This window comes from Dama dama, chromosome 1, assembly GCF_033118175.1.
Source record: "Dama dama isolate Ldn47 chromosome 1, ASM3311817v1, whole genome shotgun sequence".
In the NCBI taxonomy this organism is placed as follows: Eukaryota; Metazoa; Chordata; class Mammalia; order Artiodactyla; family Cervidae; genus Dama; species Dama dama.
Genome location: NC_083681.1, coordinates 47364840 through 47391174, shown reverse-complemented (window position 1 = coordinate 47391174; position 26335 = coordinate 47364840). Strand labels below are relative to the sequence as shown.

The window sequence follows — 26335 nt, the reverse complement described above, 5'->3', positions numbered from 1 at the left end:
TTGTAATTAACAGATTTTCCCACACCAGTCTCAAGGGCAAAAAACTAAGATGAGCTTTTAAAGGTTCCATTCCCATGAATATGAATTATCCTGATACTTTACATAGATGGGAATAAACAGTTTGCAAATACCAGAAGTCAATAAAATATGCCAAACACTATTTTTCAAAGGAAAGGTAATCATTACACTATTCTATAAGAAGATTGCCATTGCAGGGAGTGGCACTGATTTTAATTTTTTTTTATTTAAATTATAGTCCTCAAATGGAAATGTTCTTAACAGACTTTTAAGAATTGTATACAATTCTTAACAGCATGGTTCCTCAACTAAATTTCTATTTTATCCTTCAAAATGACCATCATGCTAGCGCACAAGCCCTACAACACCAACTCTGAACAATTCTGTGCTCTGTGTCGTGTGTTGCTGTACTCCCAGTATGGAGCACTTCTGAAGAAAGTATAAAGATGGGCAGATTTCAAGCACCATTTGCTCATAATTTCAGATTTTACCTGGTATCTCATTGCATAACTATGCTTTACTTATTACATGGTTTATAGCAATAAACTTTTTATCATACCAAATCTGTTATATACCTCCTGCTCGTCATGGCTTCCATATTCCATTAGTTTCTATTCCATAAAGACAAATGAAAGTATTAGAAGTAAACTGGACGTCCCTGTTGGCTCAGATGATAAAGAATCTGCCTGCCATGCAGGAGACCTGGGTTCGATCTCTGAGGAGGGAAGATCCCCTGGAGAAGGACATGGCAACCCACTCCAGTATTCTTACCTGAAGAATTCCATGGACAGAGGAGGCTGGCAGGATACTGTCCATGGGGGCGCAAAGAATTGGACACAATTGAATGACTAACACTATCTCACTATCGCTATAGAAGCAAAGTATCTCAAATTCCAATCTTTTGACATCTACAGTTATTATTTTCTCATATTATTGTATTTGTTTATTACTAATTTATTTTTCTGATCAAGCAAAGTTCTCAAAATATGCTCATGGGAGCTCAGACCATCACTCACTTTCTCTATTTCTTGTGTTCACAATGCATTTGAACTTACTGACTTTTACATCTAATAGCATCTAATAGTGACTTTTCTTTTTTATGCAAGTGTTTGATAAATATTTTTGGAACTAATCATTTCTGCTTTCTTGCTTCCTATCTCTTCCCCCCAGTATAATCTGGCTTCAACTGCAGGTGGAAGTTTCCAGTGAAGTGTGGGTCATCAAAGTCAGCAGTATCTTGACTAATTGGAATAATTTTCAACAAGTTCTATTATTGACCAATGTACTTCTCCACCATCTGTCTGCTATTGACTTCCCTGATACTGCACTCTCTGATCTTTTCTTCCAAGTAAACATGTTTTCCTTCATGTTCTGAAAAAAAATTATATTAGATCAAAAAGAAAACCTCAATGAGGTCCACAGGAATAATAATAAAAAATATTTCAAAACTCAGTACAATAAGACTAGAGATTTTTTGAAATGTCCATACTGTTGACCCAAAACAAATAGACTGACAGATATTTTTTCCAGTACAGATAGGTCTATTTGCAATCACCAGGGAATTGCAATCTGGGCTCTGAAACCCTGCTGAGACATGCGCATATCTGGTATATCAAGGAAAGAACTTTTTTGTAGCAGGAGAAAGAAAGTTGGGAGGACCATAGTGAACCAAGGCTTCATGGTTTTTTATGGCTAAATCCTTGCCTGAAAGAATAAAGGTCTTTCTTCCTGTTGGGCTCTAGTCTCACCTTAAGGTGTGAAAGCTTCCCTTTCTGATCTCCCAACTCTATTTAATTGAAATTTGTTTGTTAATTTTTAAACAAAATCTTTGGTTATTAAGCAACTCTAAATTTGAATGTCCATCCCCATGATATTTTGTGCAGAATACCAAGTAAATTTCATGTGATCTCACCTTCCACATGAGTTCTCCCTATAATTCAAGTCTCAATAACATCAGGTTGCAGGAAAGAAAAATATGAATGGGAAACTGGAAGAGTGATCTTGAAATGTAGATCTACAGAAACCAATGGTCTGGGGCTAGATGACTGAAACTTCTGTTTTCACTTGTGAAAGAAATTTAAATTTAATAACTGTGATTTAACTCTGAACAAAATGTACTGTGCATTCTTATATTTCACCAAAGTTCTCTGTTTTCTCAATGATATCTTAAAGATGAAACAGAGAGTGCTTACCATGAGGTCAATAATATAATGAATAATATAATGACAAGCCTCTGCTTGTCTTCTCCAACATCACAGTTCAAAAGCATCAAATCTTCGGCACTCAGCTTTCTTTATAGTCCAACTCTCACATCCATACATGACTACTGGAAAAACCATAGACTTGACTAAATGGAACTCTGTTGGCAACATAATGTCTCTGCTTTTTAATATGCTATCTAGGTTGGTCATAACTTTCCTTCCAAGGAGTAAGTGTCTTTTTATTTCATGGCTGCAGTCACCATCTGCAGTGATTTTGGAGCCCCCAAAAATAAAGTCAGCCACTGTTTCCACTATTTCTCCATCTATTTGCCATGAAGTGATGGGACCAGATGCCATCATCTTTGTTTTCTGAATGTTGAGTTTTAATCCAACTTTTTCACTCTCTTCTTTCACTTTCATCAAGAGGTTCCTTAGTTCTTTTTCACTTTCTGCCGTGAGGGTGATGTCATCTCTATACCTGAGGTTATTGATATTTCTCCCAGCAATTTTGATTCCAGCTTGTGCTTCTTCCAGCCCAGCATTTCTCATGATGTACTCTGCATATAAGTTAAATAAGCAGGGTGACAATATACAGCCTTGATGTACTCCTTTCCCTATTTGGAACCAGTCTGTTGTTCCATGTCCAGTTCTAACCGTTGCTTCCTGACCTGCATACAGATTTCTCCAGAGGCAGGTCAGGTGGTCTGGTATGCCCATCTCTTTCAGAATTTTCCACAGTTTATTGTGATCCACACAGTCAAAGGCTTTGGCATAGTCAATAAAGCAGAAATAGATGTTTTTCTGGAACTCTCTTGCTTTTTCAATGACCCAGCAGATGCTGACAATTTGACCGCTGGTTCCTCTGCCTTTTCTAAATCCAGCTTGAACATCTGAAGGTTCATGGTTCGTATACTGCTGAAGCCTTGCTTGAAGAATTTTGAGCATTACACTGCTAACATGTGAGATGAGTGCAATTGTGCAGTAGTTTGAGCATTCTTTTGCATTGTTTTCTTTGGGATTAGAATGAAAACTGACCTTTTCCAGTTCTGTAGACACTGCTGAGTTTTCCAAATTTGCTGGCAGATTGAGTGCAGCATTTTCACAGCATCATCTTTTAGGATTTGAAATAGCTCAACTTGAATTCCATCACCTCCACTAGCTTTGTTCATAGTGATGTTTCCTAAGACCCACTTGACTTCACATTCCAGGATGCCTGGCTCTAGATGAGTGATCAGATCATATTGATCTGGGTCGTGAAGATCTTTTTTGTATAGTTCTTCTGTGTATTCTTGCCACCACTTCTTATTATCTTCTGCTTCTGTTAGGTCCATACTATGTCTGTGCTTTATTGAGCCTATCTTTGCATGAAATGTTCCCTTGGTATCTCTAATTTTCTTGAAGAGATCATTGTTCCTCCATCCATATCTAAGTACAAGGATAAGAGTGAAAGAAACACATATATGAGTGTTCCCTGTTTGCTGAAAAACACTCAAAATAGACAAATCTAACTCTGGTTAGAGATTAATAAAAAGGGAAAACAATACCACCACAGACAATCATTATATTGAGCCTACAATAATATCCTGATAAAGGAGAGACAAGATATAGCATGTAGGACAATGAAAATATTATTGTGGGTATATAAAATGTTTAATGCTAGATAAAAAAGACTATTTTTATAGTTTTCAAAAATGGGAATAATTTTATACAATCTATGAAAATTGAAGGAAAAAAATCATAGGACAGAGATACAATGGATAGCCAGATTAGACAGAGAGATAATAAAGTGGGATAGTAACAAAAATGATAAATGAGAATAAAAATGTTTAATTAGGAAAGCAAAAAAATTACAAATATTAAAATCCATGCTTTTAAATTAGCGATTGTTAGAAATTAGGAATTAGAAAATACTATAAGTTGTTATAGAAGACAGTAGATAACTATAATGAGGTGATAATGCTATGTGAAGATAAAGGACAGAGAATGAAGAATAAAATAAGTATTCCTGGGGATAATGAAGCAGTGATCAGAATTATGAACACAAACAATATTCAAAGCCATAAAGAAAGTAATGGATCTAAAGTTAATATGGATGCACACATGAAAGTTCAAAGAGTACAGCACACACAAACAAAAAGCACTTCAAGAGATTACAGTAGACAGTTTAAAAATATTAGCACTACAATAATGATTAAAAACAAAATCCAGTTCAGATTCAGGCAGGGTATAGGTTACATGTAAAGAAAACAAAAGAGAAAATAGGTATGGTAAAAGAGAAACGAGAAGAGGGAAGAGGAATAAAGAGAGAGAGAAGGGAAAGGAAATAAATGGGGGGAGACAGAATGAAAAAGAAATGTAGGTGTATTCTTGCAATTATTATGCATTATTATTATGCAATAATAATTATTATTATCATTATGCAATTATTATGTACTATCCTGCAACTCCTAACTTCAGAAGAGAGTGAGCTCAGTTCTGAGCTTTAAAAATTACAGTGATTTTATTTAAAATTATCCATATTGTTTTGTGAAGCATTATTTGGATCATTTTCATTTCTAAGTAATATTGTGACTTGTGAATATACAGCAATTATTTATTGTACTCTTGAAGACTTTTTTGGCAAACTCCTGTGAATGATACTCCTATGAACATTCTTGTATATGTCTTTTGAAGCAATATTTGTGCATTTCTTTGGTTTACAACCGAAAAGTGGGATTTCTGGATCATGTAGTATTTTTAGCTTAGTTTTTGGTATCAACTATATTACAAGGTGGTTGCACTAGTTTAAACTCTCATCAGCAGTATGAGACTTCTTGCCACTTTCTATTCTTCCCAGCACTTGATATTGTCAGAACTGTGGTATTTCATTAGCAGACACATCATTTTACTGACAAAGGTTCATATAGGCAAAGCGATGGTTCTTCCAGGAGTCATGTACAAAGGTGAGAGTTGGACCTTAGAGAAGGCTGAGAGCTGAAGAATTGATCCTTTCTGACTGTGATGCTGGAGAAGACTCTTGAGAGTCCCTTGGACAGCAAAGAGATCAAACCAATCAATCCTAAAGGAAATCAAACATGAATAGTCATTGGAAGGACTGATGGTGAAGCTGAAGCTCCGATACTTTGGTCACCTGATGCAAAGAGCCGATTCACTGGAAAAGACCCTGATGCTGGGAAAGATTGAGGGCAGGAGGAAAAATGGGTGACAGTGGATGAGATGGCTGGATGGCATCATCAACTGAATGGGCATGAGTTTGAGCAAACTCCAGGAGATAATGAAGGACAGAGAAGCCTGGCATGCTTCAGTCCATGGAGTCACAAAGACATGGACACACCTGGCTGAGCATCAACAATAGGATCTTAATTTGCTTTTTCCTGGTGATGATGAGAATGGAATACACTTTCCTAAATTCTTGATTATTGAATACTTTTTTCCGAGGAGGCAGGTAGAAGCTAAAACTTTTGTCCATTTCACTTTAGAATATTGTTTTCATTCAGTGTATAGGATTCCTTTAAGTATTTTGGAAACCTTCTCTCAGTTACATATGTTGCCATATATTTTCTTCTAACCAGTGACTTCCACTTTTAATGATGTAAAAATATTATTATTATTGTTTATTCAATATTTTTGAGAAAACTTTGAGCCCCATACATACTGTGTACATAAAGCTATGGCAAAAATTATAAGGCTGGAATTGAAGCACTCTGGGAATTCATATATAATTATAGTTTATACATCAGTGAATACTAGACACAGTTCATATGTCTTACCAAAGAAAAAATGTTAAAATTAGATGGTAATTATTGAGGTTCCCCCCCGCCCCATTTTCAAATATTTTCTAAAGGTAGACTTAGTTTCAACAAAGCTAAAATTGTCTCCTCTCTCATTAGAGACCTAAAGAGCATCTACCTGTGAAGCTCTAAATAAATGTTTTCCCTTTGCTTGGAAAATCTCCAGAGAAGCTACTAACCAATGCAGAACAGTCATTCTGAGCAAGATCAGTCATGAATAAGGATTCTAAAACACTTTGCATCAGGCTGAGTTTGAGTGATTCAGAAGAAAAACCAAGTGATACACAGACATTACTAAAGAGGAGGGATTTGAATCATAGGGTGGTTGAATAAGGAAGACTAAATTATCTTACTTTTGGTCTTCTGAAACCAATGGGATTTGCCAACTGCCATGAAGAAAAAGTAGAAATGGGGGAAAAATTAAATGTAGGCCAGGCATGAGAGAAAGAAGATTGTGTGATGTTGATATGACAAGGACCAAAGATAGTATTACAAACAAGCATATTTCTGTTCAATAATAGAAAAATTTCTCTGCTCTCCAAAGGCGGAGGAATCTTCATTAGGAAATGGTAAGACTTTCACCAAAGTATATCTTATATAGCACAGGGAATTCTAGTCATCATCTTGCAATAAAGTTTAATGCTGTACAACCTGTAAATATACTGAATCACTCTGCTATACACCTGAAACCAATATAGAGGTTTAAGAGATGGCTAGGCATGGCTTTCAGAGAAGGCAATGGCAACCCACTCCAGTACTCTTGCCTGGAAAATCCCATGGACGGAGGAACCTGGTAGGCTGCAGTCCATGGGGTCGCAAAGAGTCGGGCACGACTGAGCGACTTCCCTTTCACTTTTCACTTTCATGCATTGGAGAAGGAAATGGCAACCTACTCCAGTGTTCTTGCCTGGAGAATCCCAGGGACGGGGGAGCCTGGTGGGTTGCCCTCTATGCGGTCGCACAGAGTCGGACACGACTGACGTGACTTAGCAGCAGCAGCAGCAGCAGGCATGGCTTTCCTTCTATTTATTTTATAGAGCCAAATAATGGTAGTAATACTAAACATAATTGTGATAGTCTTATATATTTTGTTGAAAATGTCCCAGCCTATGGTCAAAATCTCCATGGTTTTTCTTAGTGCTAAAAGAATTTACAGTTGAGAAAATTGCTTTAAAATTTTCAGCTCTAATCCTTTTTTCTTTCTAGAAAAATTTGTTTTTATCCTGTTTTATATATTGATATTATTTATATAGCATTACTTAAAAAATTTTCAACCAGTTAAAATAATGGTTAAAAACAAGCACTAATAGACGACTCTAGGTTAAATCTCATGGAGAGAGAGAGTGATCGAGAAAGAGTACAATCAAGATCAGAATTTTGGAAAAGTGTGTGATATGGGGAAGATTACAATATAACAGAAAATATATAAAATATTTTAAATGATAAAAAATATATAGTATAAAATACAATATAATCAAGGTGGTTATCAAAAGAGACTAAAGAAGAATATTTAAAAATATAAATAAAGAATTTTCTCAAAAAAGAAGGTTCCTGAAGTCTTTTGATATTAATCAAAAAAACTTTATCTGTGTCCCAGAGTACAGAAGAAAACTGGAACTCTAACTTTCCCAAGTTATACTTTTGAACTGTGGTGTTGGAGAAGACTCTTGAGAGTCCCTTGGACTGCAAGAGCAAACCAGCCCATCTTAAAGGAAATCAGTCCTGAATATTCACTGGAAGGACTGATGCTGAAGCTGAAACTCCAGTACTTTGGCCACCTGATGTGAAGAATTGATTCATTGGAAAAGACCTGGATGCTGGGAAAGACTGAAGGCAGGAAGAGAAGGGGACGACAGAGGATAAGATGGTTGGATGGCATCATCAACACAATGGACATGAGTTTGAGCAAGCTCCAGGAGTTGGTGAAGGACAGGGAAGCCTGGCATGTTGCAGTCCATGGGGTTGCAATGAGTCAGACATAACTGAGTGACTGAACTGAACTGAACTTTTTCAAAACACAACTTTATTAATAAATATTATGTCCTACCCAATATAATGTTTCATAGCTATTTGGGGGCTAAAACTAACACACAAAAAAGACGTGAGCATGTGATTACTTATACATATATATTCCCTGCTTACCTACACATAGATTCAAGAGATTAAATAGAAAACATGAGAGTTAATTAGAGTTTAACAAGCCCATTAGTTAAATATAAACTAAAATCTTTTATCAACAAGAAACAATTAGAGATATAATAGAAATATCTATGGCTGTGCTTTTTAAGCTGTAAATCTTTGTAACTTTTTGGCCTGTCAAACATTTTGTCCATAATTATTCTGACTTCGAATATCAAGAATTATAGAGAGATCATGCTCAGCTTGGAAAACGTGTGCAATAATTAGGTGCTTTCAAAATTCGACTATAATCCAGTGGACACAACAGAAAGGACTTCTTGGAAGAAGGGAAATTATATGACTTAAGAGAATCAGTTTTATTAAAACTGAGTCCATCATTTGGAAATTGGTAGATGAGACAAAAGCAAGGACTAGTGAATGGTCTAGGAATATGAATAGATACTTATAGAAAGAGTTAAGAGGAAAGCCAAGCAAGACCAGGTCTTTGTTACTATATTTGCACTGTTTGAATTCTTTTTATTTGGTAGCAAACTCAAGACTCTTCAGTAGGATCAAATAGCACAGTCAGGGTACAAAAAGATGATTTTTCCTCTAAACATACTTTATATTGTGCAAAAACTTATCCATCTTTTGACTCTGACTGAAAAACTACTACCTTCTTTTATTGGACATATTTATTGGTATCCAAAGTAACATACTTTGCAGTTGACCATTGTGCATGGAATCAAAAGCTCCAGCCTGAAACCAAGATACTTCATCTTCAATGGGATTCCTGGACTGGAACCTGCACACATCTGGATCTCAATGCCATTCTGACTCATGTACATCATTGCTGTCATAGGGAACTGTGGGCTTATCTATCTTATCTGTCATGAGGAGCCCCTTCATTGGCCCATGTATTACTTCCTAGCCTTCCTGCCCCTTACAGATGCTAGTGGGTGCACTACATTTGTTCCCAATATGTTGTGTATCTTTTGGCTCAGTCTCAGAGAGATTGACTTTAATGCCTACTTGTTCAGATGTTTTTTATCCACATGATGACAGGCATGGAGTCTGGCATGCTCATGCTTATGGCTCTGTGTCGCTTTGTGACCATTTGCTATTCTCTATGTTATTCTTCCCTGGTAGCTCAGATAGTAAAGAATTTGCCTGCAGTGTGGGAGACCCGGGTTCGATCTCTGGGTCAGGAGGAAATGGCAACCCACTCCAGTATTCTTGCCTGGAAAATCCCACGGACAGAGGAGCCTGGCAGGCTACAGTCCATGTGGTCGCAAAGAGTCAGACATGACGGAGCGACTAACACACACACATGATATTCTTCCATCCTCACCAACACCACAATTACCAAAGTTGGCCTTGTCACCTTGACTCGAAGTGTGTTGCTTATGATACCATTCACTTTCCTGATCAAGTGTCTTCCCTACTGCAAAGGCAACCTCTTTCAACACACTTGTTGAATGCTCACAAACTTGTTGTGAGCATATGTCTCTGGCCACACTATCCTGTGGCAACATCAAGAATAATGCCATCTATGGTCTCATAGTTGCCATGGTGACTGGAGGGTTTGATATTTTCTGCATTTTTATGTCTTACACCATACTTATCCATGTTGTAGGAAATCTATCTTCTGCAGATGCTTGTCACAAAGACTTCAGCACCTGTATATCACACATACGTGCTGTTGTCATCACCTATGTCCCAGCCTTCTTCACTCATCACTTTGGGGAACACAGCATACTTCACCATATCCACATTTTAATAGCCAAGCTCTATTTGCTGCTGCCTCCCACCTTGAATCCAATTGTCTATTGAGTGAAGACCAAGCAGATCTGTGAAGAAGCGACCAAACTGTTTTTTAGAGAGAAAGACATTTTGAATGTAAGATAAGTCTAATACATAAAATCTGGATTTAGCATAATTATAAAGAAATATATAGAAAGGAAGAGAAAAAACATAAAACTCAATAACCATGAGGTCAAGAGAAAACACCTGTCAATATTTTCTTATAAGATTTATAAAACAATCACAAAATTTGTAATCTGAGAGTTCTAATTTTATAGAAAAAATAAAATTGACAAGAAACTATTGTATTCCTAGGGAGTTTAACTTTAGCTAGACCTTGTGGAATGGGTGCACAGGATGAAATAATAGAATATATAACTTGAAGTAAATGCGTGATGATAAATGCACTTTGATCCAAACACCATGAGAGAGTAAGAATAAAGAAGGGCTGGTAGCCTGGAGAAACTCCGGAGGTTTGAGGGAGTCACCTAAGTGAACTATATTGTGTGTTACAGGGAAGCAAGAAACACTTTCCTGAATGTGCTGATTTCAAGGGTCTTTGTCAACCTTTTTGTTCAATATTTATGTGGCACTTGCATAACTTTAGAGGAACAAAAAACCTTGACTGTTAATTTATTTCTGACATTTTTGTTCCTAGGAAATTATCTGGATGCCTTTGACTGTGTCAGTGCAAATACAAATGAAGTGGGAGTAGATACAAATACTAGAGCTGCTCATAATCTGGAATGTACTCCTTTGAGTTTATTTCAGACAGGTTCTTAAAAGGTACACAGGATAATATTTGATGGCTATGTGAGGAAAGGATTTATAAATAGAGGAAAACAGACTTGAAAATCTATGTAGTCAGCAAATCAAAGATGTCTGAGCTAACTACTTTCCTCAGTTTTAATACTGAAAGAGCAACAATTAATCATCAGGGGCAATGAAGAGAAGATCACCTTATTTAGACATCTGGAAATATGAATAATAAAAGAAATGAAAGAGGAATAATAAATAGGTATTAAGAAACAATGATATTGAATGAAAAGTGAAGAAAATAAGGGCATAATTCAAGGGAAAACTGAAGAAACAGAATGGGATCAGGAAATGGTTACAAACAGAGGAAGAGTTAGAAATGTTAGATTAAGATTATGCTCATCATTGCTAATATGGATAATATATTTTAATATAATGTTATAGGGACAGGGAAGCCTAGCATGCTACAGTCTATGACGTCATGAAGAGTTGGACACAATTTGGTGACTGAAAAACAGCAAGTGTATGATAAAATAATTGTGAACTACATTGAAAATTCCATGTACTTTTGCAAGATTTTTGATTCTTGGAAGAAAAACCTGAATTTTTTAAAAAATTTAAAATGAATTTTTTAAAAAATAAAATAATTTAAGTGTTTGCATGTAATAAAAATTGTAAACTGATAATCAGAAAAATTTCTCTCTTCTGAACTTCTGTTTTGGGATTTGGTAAATTTTACCCATCATATATTCTCACTTAAATCATATCCACACACTAGGAAACAGATCAAGAAATTTACCTAAACTGCCATTTTAAAACATACATATATTATTGAATTTTTACTTCAAAATTATGACATAGCTATTATTATCCTCATTTTATATATAAGGAGTATATATATAGTACAGCTAGACTGTTTAAATCTCAGAATATTAAAATTAAAGTTTAAATACAGTAGTGTCAATAAGCTTACATTGTGGAGAGAGTGTATAGGAGGCAACAATAGCAAAAAGTAAAGCAAGAACATAACTTTTAAACTCTGGAAAAATAAAATGCAATAAATGAAATATATCTGAGGCACTGAGTAAGAATTACCAATTAATTTTATGCTATCTTCCACATTATTAACACAAAATAGGTTTCACAGAAAATAAATAAAACAGCAACAGTATAATTCTGAATTATGACTTACAACTAAATTAGAGCCAGCAGGCTGGAATCATTGAGGAATTTTTAAATAATTATAAAATAAATGGTGATGAAAGAATATTCTACTCAGTATTTATGAGGAGGAAGAGCGAGAAAAAAGCATAGAAAGAGGAAAATGAGAGAGAAGGAGAGAAGTAAAGACATGGAAAAAAAGGTGGATGGTATTTCAAATTCCATCTCATGACCTAGTAACAAAGTTGTGAGGCTAGGCTCAGGGGGCTTTGTGAAAAAGACCCAGTCTTCCCACATTCAACCTCACATAGTTTGATTAGATCTAGAACCAATGTATTAGGTACAGAGAACTCATATTTCAGTTTAATTAAATCATAATTCCTTTAAAATATGATATATTAATATTTTCAAAGGAAAATAAGTATAAAGAAATTACAAGGGGATGCCAACGTAGTGAAAGTTATCTTGCTTTTGCAGAATCTCCAGAATCATTTGGCCACTTCTATATGGACACATGTGCAGATGTACAGACATAAAGAAAATAGAACAACAGAACAGTACAACTAGGACAATACAAAGTTAAGTGAGCATTCCACATGACCTTTTCACAAGACTCTGCCAACAGTATGGTTTTATGTTTTAATGAGCTGGAAAAGTTAAGCTAAAATTATAACTAGAATCTTTTTTCACTCTTCCCTTTAGTTCTGTCTCTCAGGATCCATGAATAACAAACTTCTCTTTGAAATGAAAAATACCATACACCTACCTTGTCTTTCAAATTAACTTTAAGCTATTTCCAAAGCAATTTTATAGAATGCTAAAAATTGAACAAGATTGCATAGAGATGGCTTAATTATTTTGCAGGATAATCAGAGATTTTAACTTTACCATTTCTATATTTGAGCTCAGAAGTCAAAGGCGTCTCAGTCAACAGAAAAGAAGTTTGATATTAGTCTGGTATTTTCCCCCAGTTCCTTTGGAACAATAAATATCTATAGAAATACTAGACAATTGTGCTTATCTATTTGCCTTTGGATATTTTATGTTAAATGATCAAAGGCACAGATTTTTTTATACAATCAATACTATCTTCATGTACCCAAACATACCCTAAGCCCCCAGATAACAATAGCACACAAAGAGTTTGTAGGCTTCTGTGTATGAGGTTTTGTGCAAGTGGTGCTGAATGTTCTGTGGAGAAAGAGTTGTATGTATCAAGTGGAGCATTTTGCTAAGCACAGTTCTTGAGAGTAAAATATTGCACCCTAGAATAGTGATAAGCACTTTGGTTGCACTTAAATTTGGAATTTTGGGGCCATAAAAGAGGAAAATCAAGCAAAAAGGAAAGAAAGAGAAATAAAAGTATTACAGAAGAAAAGGAAAAGGAGGAAAGAGAAAAAGAAATTTTAAGGGAGTTTATCACAATCTGAATATTGTACAAGACATGGTACAACAGGAAAGAACAAATAGTAATGTTTGCAAGCAAAGGAGAAAAAAAAAGGAGACTTGGGATGGAGAACAATTATTCTCCTCAATTATTACTTAAAGTATAGGGGCCTCATTTAGATTAAAATTCTTAACTTTTTGTTCTAACTCATTCATCTGAATTAGAAGTTTCAGTTGGGCATCTGATATTAGTGACTTATAACTTAAGCCCTGTTCCTTCTTACTAGTCAACCTCTCTTTGATTAGACCATACATTCTGATCTGTCCACATTGGTGTGGTTAGTGGCCAGCTGCTCCCACTGAGATTTTCATTTGTCTATGCTGCCTGAGTGAGCAAACTCACCTAAATCGGGGGCAAAATATAAACAAGCCCTTTTGACTGAAGATCTAAAGCTTTATTTTCCCTGATGTATGCCATAAAATTGTTGATACTTTGATGCTAACTTCCTTGTCTCTGATAGAACTTGCTGAACTGGGGCGAAAAAAACAGAGGTGTTATTGAGTTTACTGTTGTATATGGTGTTAGAGAATGTTCTTTTATTCTCTTACATGTAACTGTCCAGTTATTTTATTCTCTTACATGTAAACTATAAAGAAAGCTGAGTGCAGAAGAATTGATGCTTTTGAACTGTGGTGTTGGAGAAGACTCTTGAGAGTCCCTTGGACTACAAAGAGATGCAACCAGTCCATCCTAAAGGAAATCAGTCCTGGGTGTTCATTGGAAGGACTGATGTGGAAGCTGAAACTCCAATATTTTGGCCACCTGATGCAAAGAGCTGACTCATTTGAAAAGACTCTGATGCTGGGAAAGACTGAAGGCAGGAGGAGAAGGGGACAACAGAGGATGAGAGGTTAGATGGCATCACCGACTCAATGGACATGAGTTTGGGTAAACTTGGCGAGTTGGTGATGGACAGGGAGGCCTGGCACGGCGGTTCATGGGGTTACAAAGAGTCGCACATGACTGAGTGACTGAACTGAACTGAACTGACATATAAACTGTTCATTTATTAAGATACTGTCTTTCTCCATTGCAAGTTTTTGCCTCCTCTGTTGTGGATTAATTGACTATAATTGCATGGGTTTATTTCCGGGCTCTCTGTTCTGTTTTGATGACAATGGTTTTGTAGTATAGCCTGAAGTTTCAGTGCATGCAGTCTCCAGCTCTGTTCTTTCTCAAGATTGTGGTGGCTATTCAAAGTCTTTTGTGTTCCCACACAGATTTAAAAATGATTTGTTCTAGTTCTCTGAAAAAACACCATTGATAATTTGAGAGGGATTGTATTGAATTTGTAGGTTGCCTTGGATAGTTTTGTCATTTAACAATATTGATTTTTCCAACTCAAGAGCAAAGCATATCTTTCCATTTCTCTGAATCATCTACAATTTTCTGTATCAGTATTTTATAGTTCTCAGTATATAAGTATTTCAGTTTTTCTGCAAGATAGCCATACCATTTTAAACTTTTCCCAATATTGTGATAGAGTTGCAGTATCAGGGGAGTTTTGTGATACACTTTCAATGGTTAATTGAGAGAATTTCAACATTTGTTCTGAGTTTAACAGGAATCTTTACACATTCACCATTGAGAATGACAAAAATCATTTCGATTTGCTTTTCAATCATTCCAGAACTAGTCTTCTTCATAATAAAATAGTACAGGGGAAACTCAGGTAATAAAATGTAAAATAAATGCAAAACTTTTTTGACACAATATATACACATATATATAATATGGTCAGATGTGTGGGTTTGTGTATTTATTAGCTTATCTAATAAACTCAGGACAAACCACAAAGTAGGCACAAAATATTTCTATTATTCATATATGATATATTTTATTTTCTGTATCTGTCACTTTCAATTTCTGCCTCTCTCTCTCTAAATATAAAATATAAAATAAATATTATATATATATATATTTCCATGAAAATATATTATGAACATATATGCAATAGAGGTTATATGCATTGAATATGCTTCAGTATATTTTTGAAATTTTGTGATTATATAGTTAGATCATTATTTTATAAAGCAAAATAAGTGAAAAGCAAATAGTTCTTATAATTATTAGAATTCTTGGTCAGAAACCACCCCTGGGGGAAGGTATTTAACTTTAATACTCTTATCAACATCTCTCCTACTGATAATTATGAACATAAAAGTTGATAAATATAGAAATAATTTCAAAAGTCCCAAAGGAATTTTATTCTAAGCAGAGTCCCCTGATAGATCAATGTGGAAATCCAATCAGCTGTAAACACCCAAGTATGTGGAATCCTCAAAGGACACAGAAATTCTATGTAGAGGTGGAAACTAGTTGTTGAACGCTTTGACACTCAGAAGTCTCAATCATGCCCATGAATCTGGTCTTTGCCCACACTAAGGTGAGTTTCAGAGATTCCCAAAGACTTACACTTTCCCCAAATATAAAGTTTTTCATACAAGAAATGCAATTTCTTTGAGATGTTGTTGATTGGAAACTCAGTATTTCTTTTTGACTCTAAGCAGAATAGATGACTTTATCTCTGGGAACTAAGGAAAGAAACAGCATTCCCCTAATTGTGAAATATATTTAAAACCACCTCATGGTTCACTGATGATGGAGAACTCCAGACAACAGTGGACTTGAAAGGACAGAAAACAAAAGTTTTTGCCTTCATTAATAGATATCTATACTCAAAATAGCTTTGAAGAGAATAGATTTTGTGGAAAGTAATTGATGAGCAGACTTGAATCTTATAAGGTAGTGAGAGGAATTCCTGAGTGGCTTCCCTGTAGATATCTTCTCACTGTTGTTCAGTCGCTATGTGGTGCCTGATTCTTTTTGAAATCCCATGGATGTAGTCTGCCAGGCTCCTCTGTCCATGGTATTCTCCAGGCAAGAATACTGGAGTGGATTGCCATTTCTCTCTGCAGAAGATCTTCCCAACCCAGGGATAGAACCCTTGTCTCCTGCATTGACAGGTGGATTCTTTACCACTGAGCCACCAGGGAAGCAGAAATCTCATGCAACTCCCCTACCAGGTTTTGTAAAGTGTTTATGTGAAAAAATCTAGGAATAGGAATCTGGCTATTCCACAGATAAGTTCTTTCGCTGCAGATAGGTCCTTTACATAAAGACTGACTTTCTATAACTTTACACATTTATTCTATCTCTTCTCCAAGACAGTAATAAGAGCAAGCTTTTTCTTTCTTCCTCTGTCATCATAAAGTAAGCTAGTTATGTGCAGTTAATGCAGTTCTTCAGTTTAGGCAACAGATATAGAATGATTAAACACACAGCTTCAAGGTCAAACAAACCTGGCTTTACCAATTTCTAAATTTTTGTTGACACACTTCTCATCAAATTACTTTGAACTTGCATTTCCTCAAATATAAAATAAGGATGGTAACATATACCCTTGGCATTAGTACAAATTTGAAGGTAGAAGTCAACCTCCATTGGAATATTAGCTCCATGAATGGAGAGTGTTTTTTCTATTTCAGTCATGAATATATCTCTAGAAACTAGAATGATATCAATAAACCTCTGTTAAATATATACATTTTAGCATATAGCCAGAGAATTGTTTTTATTATTATAATATGTAATGTACATTAATGTCTTATTAGACCCTACTTGGAGGACTAACTTCCATTTAACCATTCTAACACCTCTAATTATATACTTTTATCACCTCCGCCCTTCTTTAAAAGTCACGAAAATTTTAAAAAGGAAGATATGAGACTTGCTCAAGTCCATCATGGAGTCTGAGTGTCTATGTCTCTACAAATAAGCATACAATAAAACTTTGTTCTCATATTTTCAGATATCCATCTAATTTTCCTTTTACAAATATATTTTAAGTTTTAAACATAGCTCATATTATAACAAAATCATCTAGCAGGGAGGATATAAGAGAAATCTTATTGAAGGTAGGGGGAAAAGAACTGGCTACTGAGGTGATCTGTTCATCTGTTTATGATTTAATAAGTGTGGATAGATTGTTTACTTATATGGTGTTGATGTTTGGGACCCTGAGAATTTGCCATAATCAGTTTTAATTTACAAGCTAGATAAGCAGAGCCAAAAGTTTTTCCTCCTCTGATATCTTAATATCTTGGTCTTTTCTTTTCAGTCTTGTGGCTTTAGTGCCCTGGAACTATCTTAGAAGGAGGCAGACATCAGAGGTGGAATCTCATATATGCCAATTCTCTTTGCAGAAGTTCCAATTGCTACATGCTTACCTGCTACCTGGAATCAGCAAGAACTTGCAGGGATTGAGCTGGATAAGATGTCCCTAGATTTCAGAGTTGAGACATTTATAATTTTTTTCTAAGATATGAGAATATATTTTAATCTTGGAGTTCCTAGTAACTAACACTTGCTATCTAAAATTCACCTCTCAATCATCTCAATATAATTGAGGTTTTTCAAAATCTCATATTCCTCTCCTGTCCTAAAGTGCACTATGGCACTTGAATTACAGCAGAGCTGAGTAGCTCCATTTAAATTTACTATATTAGTCAGGGCAAGTTCGATCACATGGGATGTTTATCCTGAGATAAGGGGCACTCTTACCTCACCTTACCTCACCTGAGGTAAGGTGAGGGGGCACTGGTGATAAAGAACCTGTCTGCCAGTGTAGGAGACATAAGAGATGCAGGGTTGATGCCTGGGTCAGGAAGATCCACTGGAGGAGGGCATGGCAGCCCATTCTAGTACTCTTGCCTGGAGAATCCCAGGGATAGAGGAGCCTAGTAAGCTGCAGTCCATAGGTTACACAGAGTCAGACATGACTGAAGCAACTTAGCACGCATGCAAGAAATGATAATAATAGTGATAACAACAGCATATTACTGCTAATATTTTTTGAGTATTCACTATGTGTTATACACAGTTTTGGCACAACATTTAGATTATCTTATTGAGCAATATTGACAACTTTCTGAGCTTGCCACAGTTATTATTTTCATTTTATATTGAGAAAACAGACATAAAATGGCTAAACTCATCAATATAAACTCATCAATATCATATCCTAGGTAAGAACCAGAGATGGAATATGAATTTAGATAAGGTGAATCCAAGGAACTTAATTAATACTTATCGTTTGAAAAGTCATTTTGATTATTGTTGTTTTACATTTTGTTTTCAAGCCCTCTGCTCACCTCTGAGTTATTTTCTTCTCCAGGAAAGGACCACTTTTAAAGAATGTAATATGCCCTCTTCCTGTCAGCCACTATGTTTGGAGCCAACAGCTCCAGTCTAACCCCGAAATTCTTTATCTTGAATGGTGTTCCTGGGCTGGAAGCTGCACACATCTGGATCTCCCTGCCATTCTGCTTCATGTACGTCATTGCTGTTGTGGGCAACTGTGGACTCATCTACCTCATCGGCCATGAGGAGGCCCTGCATCGCCCCATGTACTACTTTCTGGCCCTGCTCTCCTTCACGGACGTCACCCTGTGCACCACCACGGTACCCAACATGCTGTGCATATTCTGGTTCAACCGTAAGGAGATTGACTTCAATGGCTGCCTGGCTCAGATGTTTTTTGTCCACATGTTGACTGGGATGGAGTCTGGGGTGCTCATGCTCATGGCGCTGGACCGCTATGTGGCCATCTGCTACCCCTTACGCTATGCCACCATCCTCACCAGTGCTGTCATTGCCAAGGCTGGTCTTGCCACTTTCTTGAGGGGTGTGATGCTCATCTTTCCATTCACTTTCCTTACCAAGCGCCTGCCCTATTGTCGAGGCAACTTCATCCCCCACACGTACTGTGACCACATGTCTGTGGCCAAGGTGTCCTGTGGCAATTTCAAGGTCAATGCTATTTATGGTCTGATGGTTGCTCTCCTCATTGGTGTGTTTGACATGTTCTGTATTTCCATGTCTTACACTATGATCTTGCGAGCTGTGGTGAGCCTGTCATCCACAGATGCTCGTCACAAAGCCTTCAGCACCTGTACATCACATATCTGTGCTATTGTGATCACCTATGTCCCAGCTTTTTTCACTTTTTTCACCCACCGTTTTGGAGGACACAGTATCCCTCACCACATACACATCATTGTGGCCAACCTTTATCTGCTACTGCCTCCTACAATGAACCCAATTGTTTATGGTATCAAGACCAAACAGATTCGTGAGGGTGTAATCAAATTTTTGCTTGGAGAGAAGGTTGCTTTTACCCAAGACACATAAATCTTAAAACAGATACATTGCTTGGGATGGGTTATGCAGGGCGGGGTGGGGGGGGGTGGTAAAATAGAATGAAGAAGAAATTTGTAAAAGATGTGAATACATTTGTAAAAGAAGCAAGAAATCTGTAAAAGCTGTGAAATGTTTGTAAAAAAAAAAAAAAAAAAAGTATTAAAAGCTAAGTCCTCCAGTAGATAGATTCTTTGAAACCTTTTCAAGTATACATTATGAAATTTTTTTCCTGTGTAGAAAAAATTTTTTTTATTCTACCAAAAAAGAAAATGCAGAATAAAGAAGTCACATACTCATTTCTTATAGGTTTTATATTTTATGTAAGGGTTAATAGACTCATGACGTGTGAAGAGACAGGTAAGAAAATGACAAACACAGGCTTAATATCAATGAAAGCATTGTGTGTAAGAACGAGAAGCTGTGGTGATGTGTAGCAAGCACATCCTCTCCATAACGGACAGATTCTACTCAAATAAAGCACATTATTGCTATGGGGTTATGTGGGCCAAGTATTAAATACTTTCCAGTATTTTTTAAGCAAGCTAAATTCAGATATTTTGTGAAATCTCCCAATTTTAATTATCAACAAAGTTTTTTTAAATATTTTTCATTTTATGTATATCTAAGTATTCTATTTTTTTCATTTTATCAGTTTGGGACTCTCCATTTAAAATACACCTAAAAATATAACTGTGATATTATCATTCAAGCAAGCAAAGGCACTTGTTAAATTTCTAGTATATGTTATAATTCATTCACTCATTCTTTTTTTTTCCCCAGATACTTATTAAGGTCATATTGTGGGTCATACCTTGGGTTTAATGAAAGAAACGCAGAATTGAGTATGATGTAATCTCTGGCCTCAAGGTGCTTGGAAGCTAGATTTTAGCCAGGGATCATGAGAGGAAACATATGTGAAAGAGAAGACAAGATAAAAAGTGGATTCAATATTGAGAGAGCAAAAAATCAGTGCAGAAGAGTTGGGGACCACATTAATTTTGGATTTGGAGAGTTCCAAAGCATAAATTTTGTGTCTTAATTTCTTATTACAAGTTTTGACAGACTTTAATCTCTCTAAATTTCAGCTTCCATGCTTTTTATCAAATGATGGTAGTCGCTTAATGGCAGAGAAAATTTTATGTAGAATTTTTCTTTTCCTGTCATAAAAATAATTTTATTTCATTAATTCCCCCTTTTGATTATTAATCTCTTGATAGAAAGAATTAGTTGATCAATTATCTCATCCATTGATGCCAGCATGGTTGCTTTCCTGTCTTGAATCAATCATGTCCCTCAATGCCAGGCCTTTTAGTCTAGTTATTTCTTTACTTTTATATAGGCTGTATTGATTGGATGTCTGGAAGGACTGACAGTCAATTCCAAGTTGTCCAGCAAGACTTATGCCAATTTTACCTTGCAAGTACATTGTTTATGCTCATTAATTTATAAACAACTACAAATGTGACCAGTAGTTCAACTTTTTTAGATATTATTATCTTACACAAGTAATCCAAATTGCCAGTAAGAGTAACAATGTCATTAATACAGATTTAAGCCAGATTCTCCTTAACAAGTCTATTTTCCTAATATTTTGTCTAAACTAAGAAAAGGATCATTCAGAGTAGAAATTTGATTCTTCTTATGTATCATAAGATGGGTTATATTAGAAGACTCATCAGATTTAAAGACACAACATTCAGTACATATTATAGCATAAGTCTCACCCTTGGGAAGTTGAGGGACAAGTGATTCTGTAGGACCACTTTTTTCATCATGGAGACTTCAAATTTACCAAGTTAATGCCTTGATTACTATCATTCAAAGCTTGCTAAGTAAATTTTGTTAAAACCTCTATGTGATTAATGACATCCTTCATTCCAAGCGAAGAAGCAAACATTGCAGCCCAATGACCTTACCACTAGAAAACTGATTGGACCCAGTGTGCTACATTAAAAGTAGATTGGTAGGGTCACTTTCAAGGCTACCCATAGGCAAACCTGAGTGAGTGAGTGAAAGTCGCTCAGTCATGTCCGACTCCTTGTGACCCCATGGACTAGTCCTTGGAATTCTCCAGGCTAGAATACTGGAGTGGGTACCCTTTCCCTTCTCCAGGAGATTGTCCCAACCCAGGGATTGAACCCAGGTCTCCTGCATTGTAGACGGGTTCTTTACCAGCTGAGCCACAAGGGAAGCTCAAGAATACTGGAGTCGGTAGCCTATCCCTTCTCCAGTGAAGAAGGGAATCAAACCAGGGTCTCCTGCATTGCAGGCAGATTTTTACCAACTGAGCCACCAGGGAAGCCCAATCAAGCAAACCTGAGCCCGAAGGAAACCAATTGTGCATCTTCCTACCAACCTGGGGTGAGCCAAGTCCATAAGTTTGTTCCATAAATCCAATGGATCCTGTTAAAAGCTACACAGTATTTTCCTGGTCATCTCAATCAGTTCCAAAACAACTACTGATTCTCAAAGGTAATGATATATCCATTGTTCATCAGGCACTCAGCTCAATTTCCTAGTGTTATTAGGCTGTTTACCCTTAAAATGATTTAACTATTCCCAACATGAGGGCCTTTAAATTTAAATGACCATAGCTTGTTGTTAGCCATGCAAATTCATCCCATAATTGAGGAAGTGGCCCTTCTAATAACAGGGAAGTTATATTCTTTGACTGTAATTTAGCCTTTTGCTCTAATGGAGTCTGTGTAACTTTAAAGAAAGCTCACATTTATGGCCATGGCCAGAGCAAGTATGATTATTCAACAACAGAAAATGGTCTTATCTAGTAATATCAATACTGATCAGAACAGAACTATAACTTCCTTTTGTTAAAATAAACTTCCTAAAGGGCCATCCAACTAGAGCAATGATGAGGACAAATCAACCTAGGTAACCTAGGAATACTAGAAATTGGCCACTAAACTAAAGTTGAACTGGTTTTTGATACTTGCATATGACTGATCCCAAGAGAGAAATACATTTATTTATAAGCAAAAGTGTGAACAATCATCAAGGTAATCATATACAGACCTGGTCCAGCATTTTGGGTCAGCTGTCTACTTCAGATGTCCTCTTCTTCTCATCCAGAAATTGCAGTCCATTCAGAAGAGGAGTCCTGATATGATTCCTTTCAATGTGGCTGTAAAAAGTCTTTTATCTGATATCTTTTCCAATATGCATAATCTCCAGGTTTCAGGTCATAGGGCATCTAATCTTCATCTAAAGATAGATTACTGTGGTGAACTGGTAAGGCTGCTGGGAAACCCTGTAAGCAAGATACCAGGTAGTTTTTCCAAGAGTTTTCACAGTTCCACAAATTTACTTTAGTTTTTTAAAGCAGTTTGATTATATCTGATTTTATGGGTATTCACAAATATAATATTTCAATCAGCATCATGGTAATATAACCAATGTTTCCAGTTATGTCTGTTATAAGGAGCAACCCTTATTGAACTTATGCAAGTAACTATATTACTAAAAATAAAAATGCTCACTGAGTTTCCAAATTCTGGCTGAATTAGATAGATAGAAAAAGTAAATATTTCAATTCTACTTATAAAAGTACAATTTACTAAATTTCTGTAAGTCATAATTAATTTAAGGGGAAAGAGTGCCTAATATACAGAAAGCAAAAATTAAGTCAGTAATACTTTAGGCAAAAGACATAAAACTTATGACCTTCTTCATTAGTTCACACAGTCCTATGTAATTCATCCTTGATCTTAATCTTTTGGCAACAGTTTTTTTATGAAATCATCTGAGTTTCCACTAGAATTCTTTAATTTCTTACCCAATTCAGTGTTATGATCTGAAATTTATCAGAAAGGTGTCATTGTCTAGAAGTCCTTTGTATGAATCTTCTTGAAAATGAAACATTTTTGCAAAAACATGGGAGACAACAATAATTGTCAATAAATGACAAAGATTTAGCAGGTCATGGTGAAAGATCTTATTACAATGTAAGTGAGAAAGAAATTTGGTTATTTTTGTGACATATAATACTTTAAGATAATAACTAGAATTATGAAAGATAATATGCTAGGACATACACAAATTTTAGAAATTTAATATTATATAATTTTTAGAGCATTTAGATTATGACATTTGCTCATATAATACAACCTAATGAAGTTTAGCACCACTTATTTAACAGTGTTTCCATCAATTTAACATACCACATAACCCTAATTAATTTAATATATCTTTACATATTTGAGAACCCCTCCAAAGCATTCCAAAGTTAATTAAATACCAAAAGAAATTTAATTAAAATCTGACCCTTGAAAAGTTTGTAAGTATGCAAAAGTCTTCAAGAGATTTTAAAACACTTGGTCAGGAAGGATCATAGGCTATTGTGAAACAGCACTTATTCACTTAATCAAAATGACAATAAAAGTTTTAAAGGCAAATGCAGAAAGTTACAACAGAATACTTAAAGGTAGAGAAACTTATAATCTAAAGCATATCAGCATTCCAAGAAAACTTTGTTCTCTTAACAGAGACAGAAAATCAAATTCTGATTTTGCTCCAAATTATTCTCAATAACAAAAGTCATTTACTCAATTTACTCAGTCATTTACTCATTTACTCAATTAAATTCAACCTAATTTTAGCCAGTCCTTGTGCTTAATCATTCAGTCATGTCCAACTCTTTGCAACCCCACGGACTATAGCCAGCCAGGTTCCTCTGTCCATGGGGATTCTCCAGGCAGGAATACTGGAGCGGGTTGCCAAGCCAGTCCTTATCATACACTAAATTTCTTTCTCAGGGTTCTTTTTCCAAAAATTTTCCAAAACTTCCTGTACTCATATTAATTTTCCCTTTTTTTTTTAAATTGAGAAACAACCAAATTTGGGATAAAATTACTTTTTCTTCCCTTAAAATACATTTCCACTTCTTGTACCTTATTCTACTGAAAACACACATCTTACTTTATTTGCATACTGAAATATTTTTATTATTTCTTTGTAACTTTAATGACATGTCTATATATATTTCAATCTTTAACCTTAAAACCTTAAGCTTTAGCAAAAACCAAGAAGCAAGTAACTGTGAAATGTTTGTCATATCAGTATTTCCCAACTGACAAACTTATGAATATATTCTGTAATCTCAAGAAACATTTATTTTCTCGTAGTATAACTTTTTCCTCAGCGTAGTACAAGATGTGTGTCCAACCAACTTAAACATCTTTAGTTTTTCTCTAATAAGACAAAAGTGGGTAAACTTAACCTTGTTTAGTGGTTAATATTCCAGTGCTTTATCTTGTTTGGAAATGATAAATATTATTCAATGAATTAACTTTATTTAACTTTGAAAAACTCTAAAGTTGCAAGTTACCAAAATTCTGGAGAAACTATTTTTAGATAGACAAACCTAAAATATAATTATTCTTAAAAGGTTTACCTAAAAACTCATATTTCATTTACATTTAATTTACTTAGAAGTTTTATCAGACCAAGTTATTTTTCTTGCTGACAAACTTTTATAATAGAAATAATAAGATCTCACTGACTTACAGTAAGTCTAGGTATAATAAAATTATTATACTTAATATTGATGACTATCAATATTATATATATATACAGATAGGTCTGTGTTAATCAAACCAACAAACTTAAACTAACTCTAATACCAGTTTTCATATAATATTGAATCTTTTTCTGATCACATGAACCTGAAATTCATTTGTGTTCGCTTTTTTTTTTTTTTTTTTTGAACATTTATGTGGGGATTAAAATTAAATTTTCTTTAAGCCAACACAACAGAGCTCATTTACAAGTTTTCCATAGTGACTGAACCAATTTACATCTCCACACACAATGTACAAGGGTTCCCTTTTCTTCATATGCTCACCAATATCTGCTATTTGTGTCTTTTTGATGATAGTCATTCTGATAGTTTAGAGTGATATCTCATTGCGATTTTGATTTGCATTTCCCTAATGATTCACAATGCTGAGCATTATTTCATGTATCTGTTGGCCATCTTCATTTCCTCTTTGAAAAAATGTCTATTCTGGTCTTCTGACCTTTTTTAAATGCTTTTTTTGGAAAGGGGATGTTGGGTTGTATGACATGTTTATATATGTTAATCCCTTATAGGTCATATGAAATATTTTCCTCATTCAGTAGATTGTCTTTTAATTTTGTCAACGGTTTCCTTTGCTTTACAAAAGCTTTTAAGTCCAGTTAGGTCCCATTTTTTTTTTTTTTTTTTTTTTGTAATGCTTTTATTTCTTTTGCTTTAGGAGACATATCAAGGAAAATATTGCTATAATTTATGTCAAAGAGTGTTCTGCCTATGTTTTCCTCTAGGAGTTTCATTATTTCTGGTCTTATATTTAGATCTTTAATGAATTTTGAGTTTATTTTTGTATATGATGTTAGAGAATGTTCTAATTTAATTATTTTACATGTAGCTATTCAATTTTCTCATCACCACTTATTGAAGAGAGTCTGTTGCATTTCTATATATTAATAACAGACCATAAGAAAGAGAAATTAAGGAAACAGTCTCATTTACCATCACATCAAAAGGATAAAGTACCTAGGAATAAACCTATCTAAGGAGATAAAAGACCTATACTTGGAAAACTATAAGACATGAATGAAAGAAATTGAAAACAATTCAAAGAGATGAAAAGATGTACCATACTCTTGGATTGAAAGAATCAATATTGTTAAAATAATCATACCACTCAAGGCAAGCCACAGATTCAAGGCAATCCCTATCAAAATACCAAAGGCGTTTTTCAAAGAACTAGAACAAATAACTTTAAAATTTGTGTAGAAACACAAAAGACCCTAAATAGCCAAAACAATCTTGAGAAAGAAGA

General features: G+C 35.2%; 1 protein-coding gene and 1 pseudogene across 1 annotated transcript; both read left to right on the top strand.

Annotated features, from left to right (window-relative positions):
• The first annotated feature begins 351 nt into the window (after window positions 1–351).
• On the top strand, window positions 352–10036 carry LOC133045102 (olfactory receptor 52N2-like; annotated as a pseudogene).
• Window positions 10037–18521: 8485 nt separating this feature from the next.
• On the top strand, window positions 18522–19487 carry LOC133044570 (olfactory receptor 52N2). Its single transcript, XM_061126406.1, has one exon. It carries the CDS (start codon window positions 18522–18524, stop codon window positions 19485–19487), a length of 966 nt encoding a protein of 321 aa, XP_060982389.1.
• Window positions 19488–26335: the final 6848 nt, after the last annotated feature.

Coding starts and splice junctions, on each gene's coding strand:
- LOC133044570 (XM_061126406.1), top strand. CDS start 18,522: ATGTTTGGAGCCAACAGCTCCAGTCTAACCCCGAAATTCTTTATCTTG.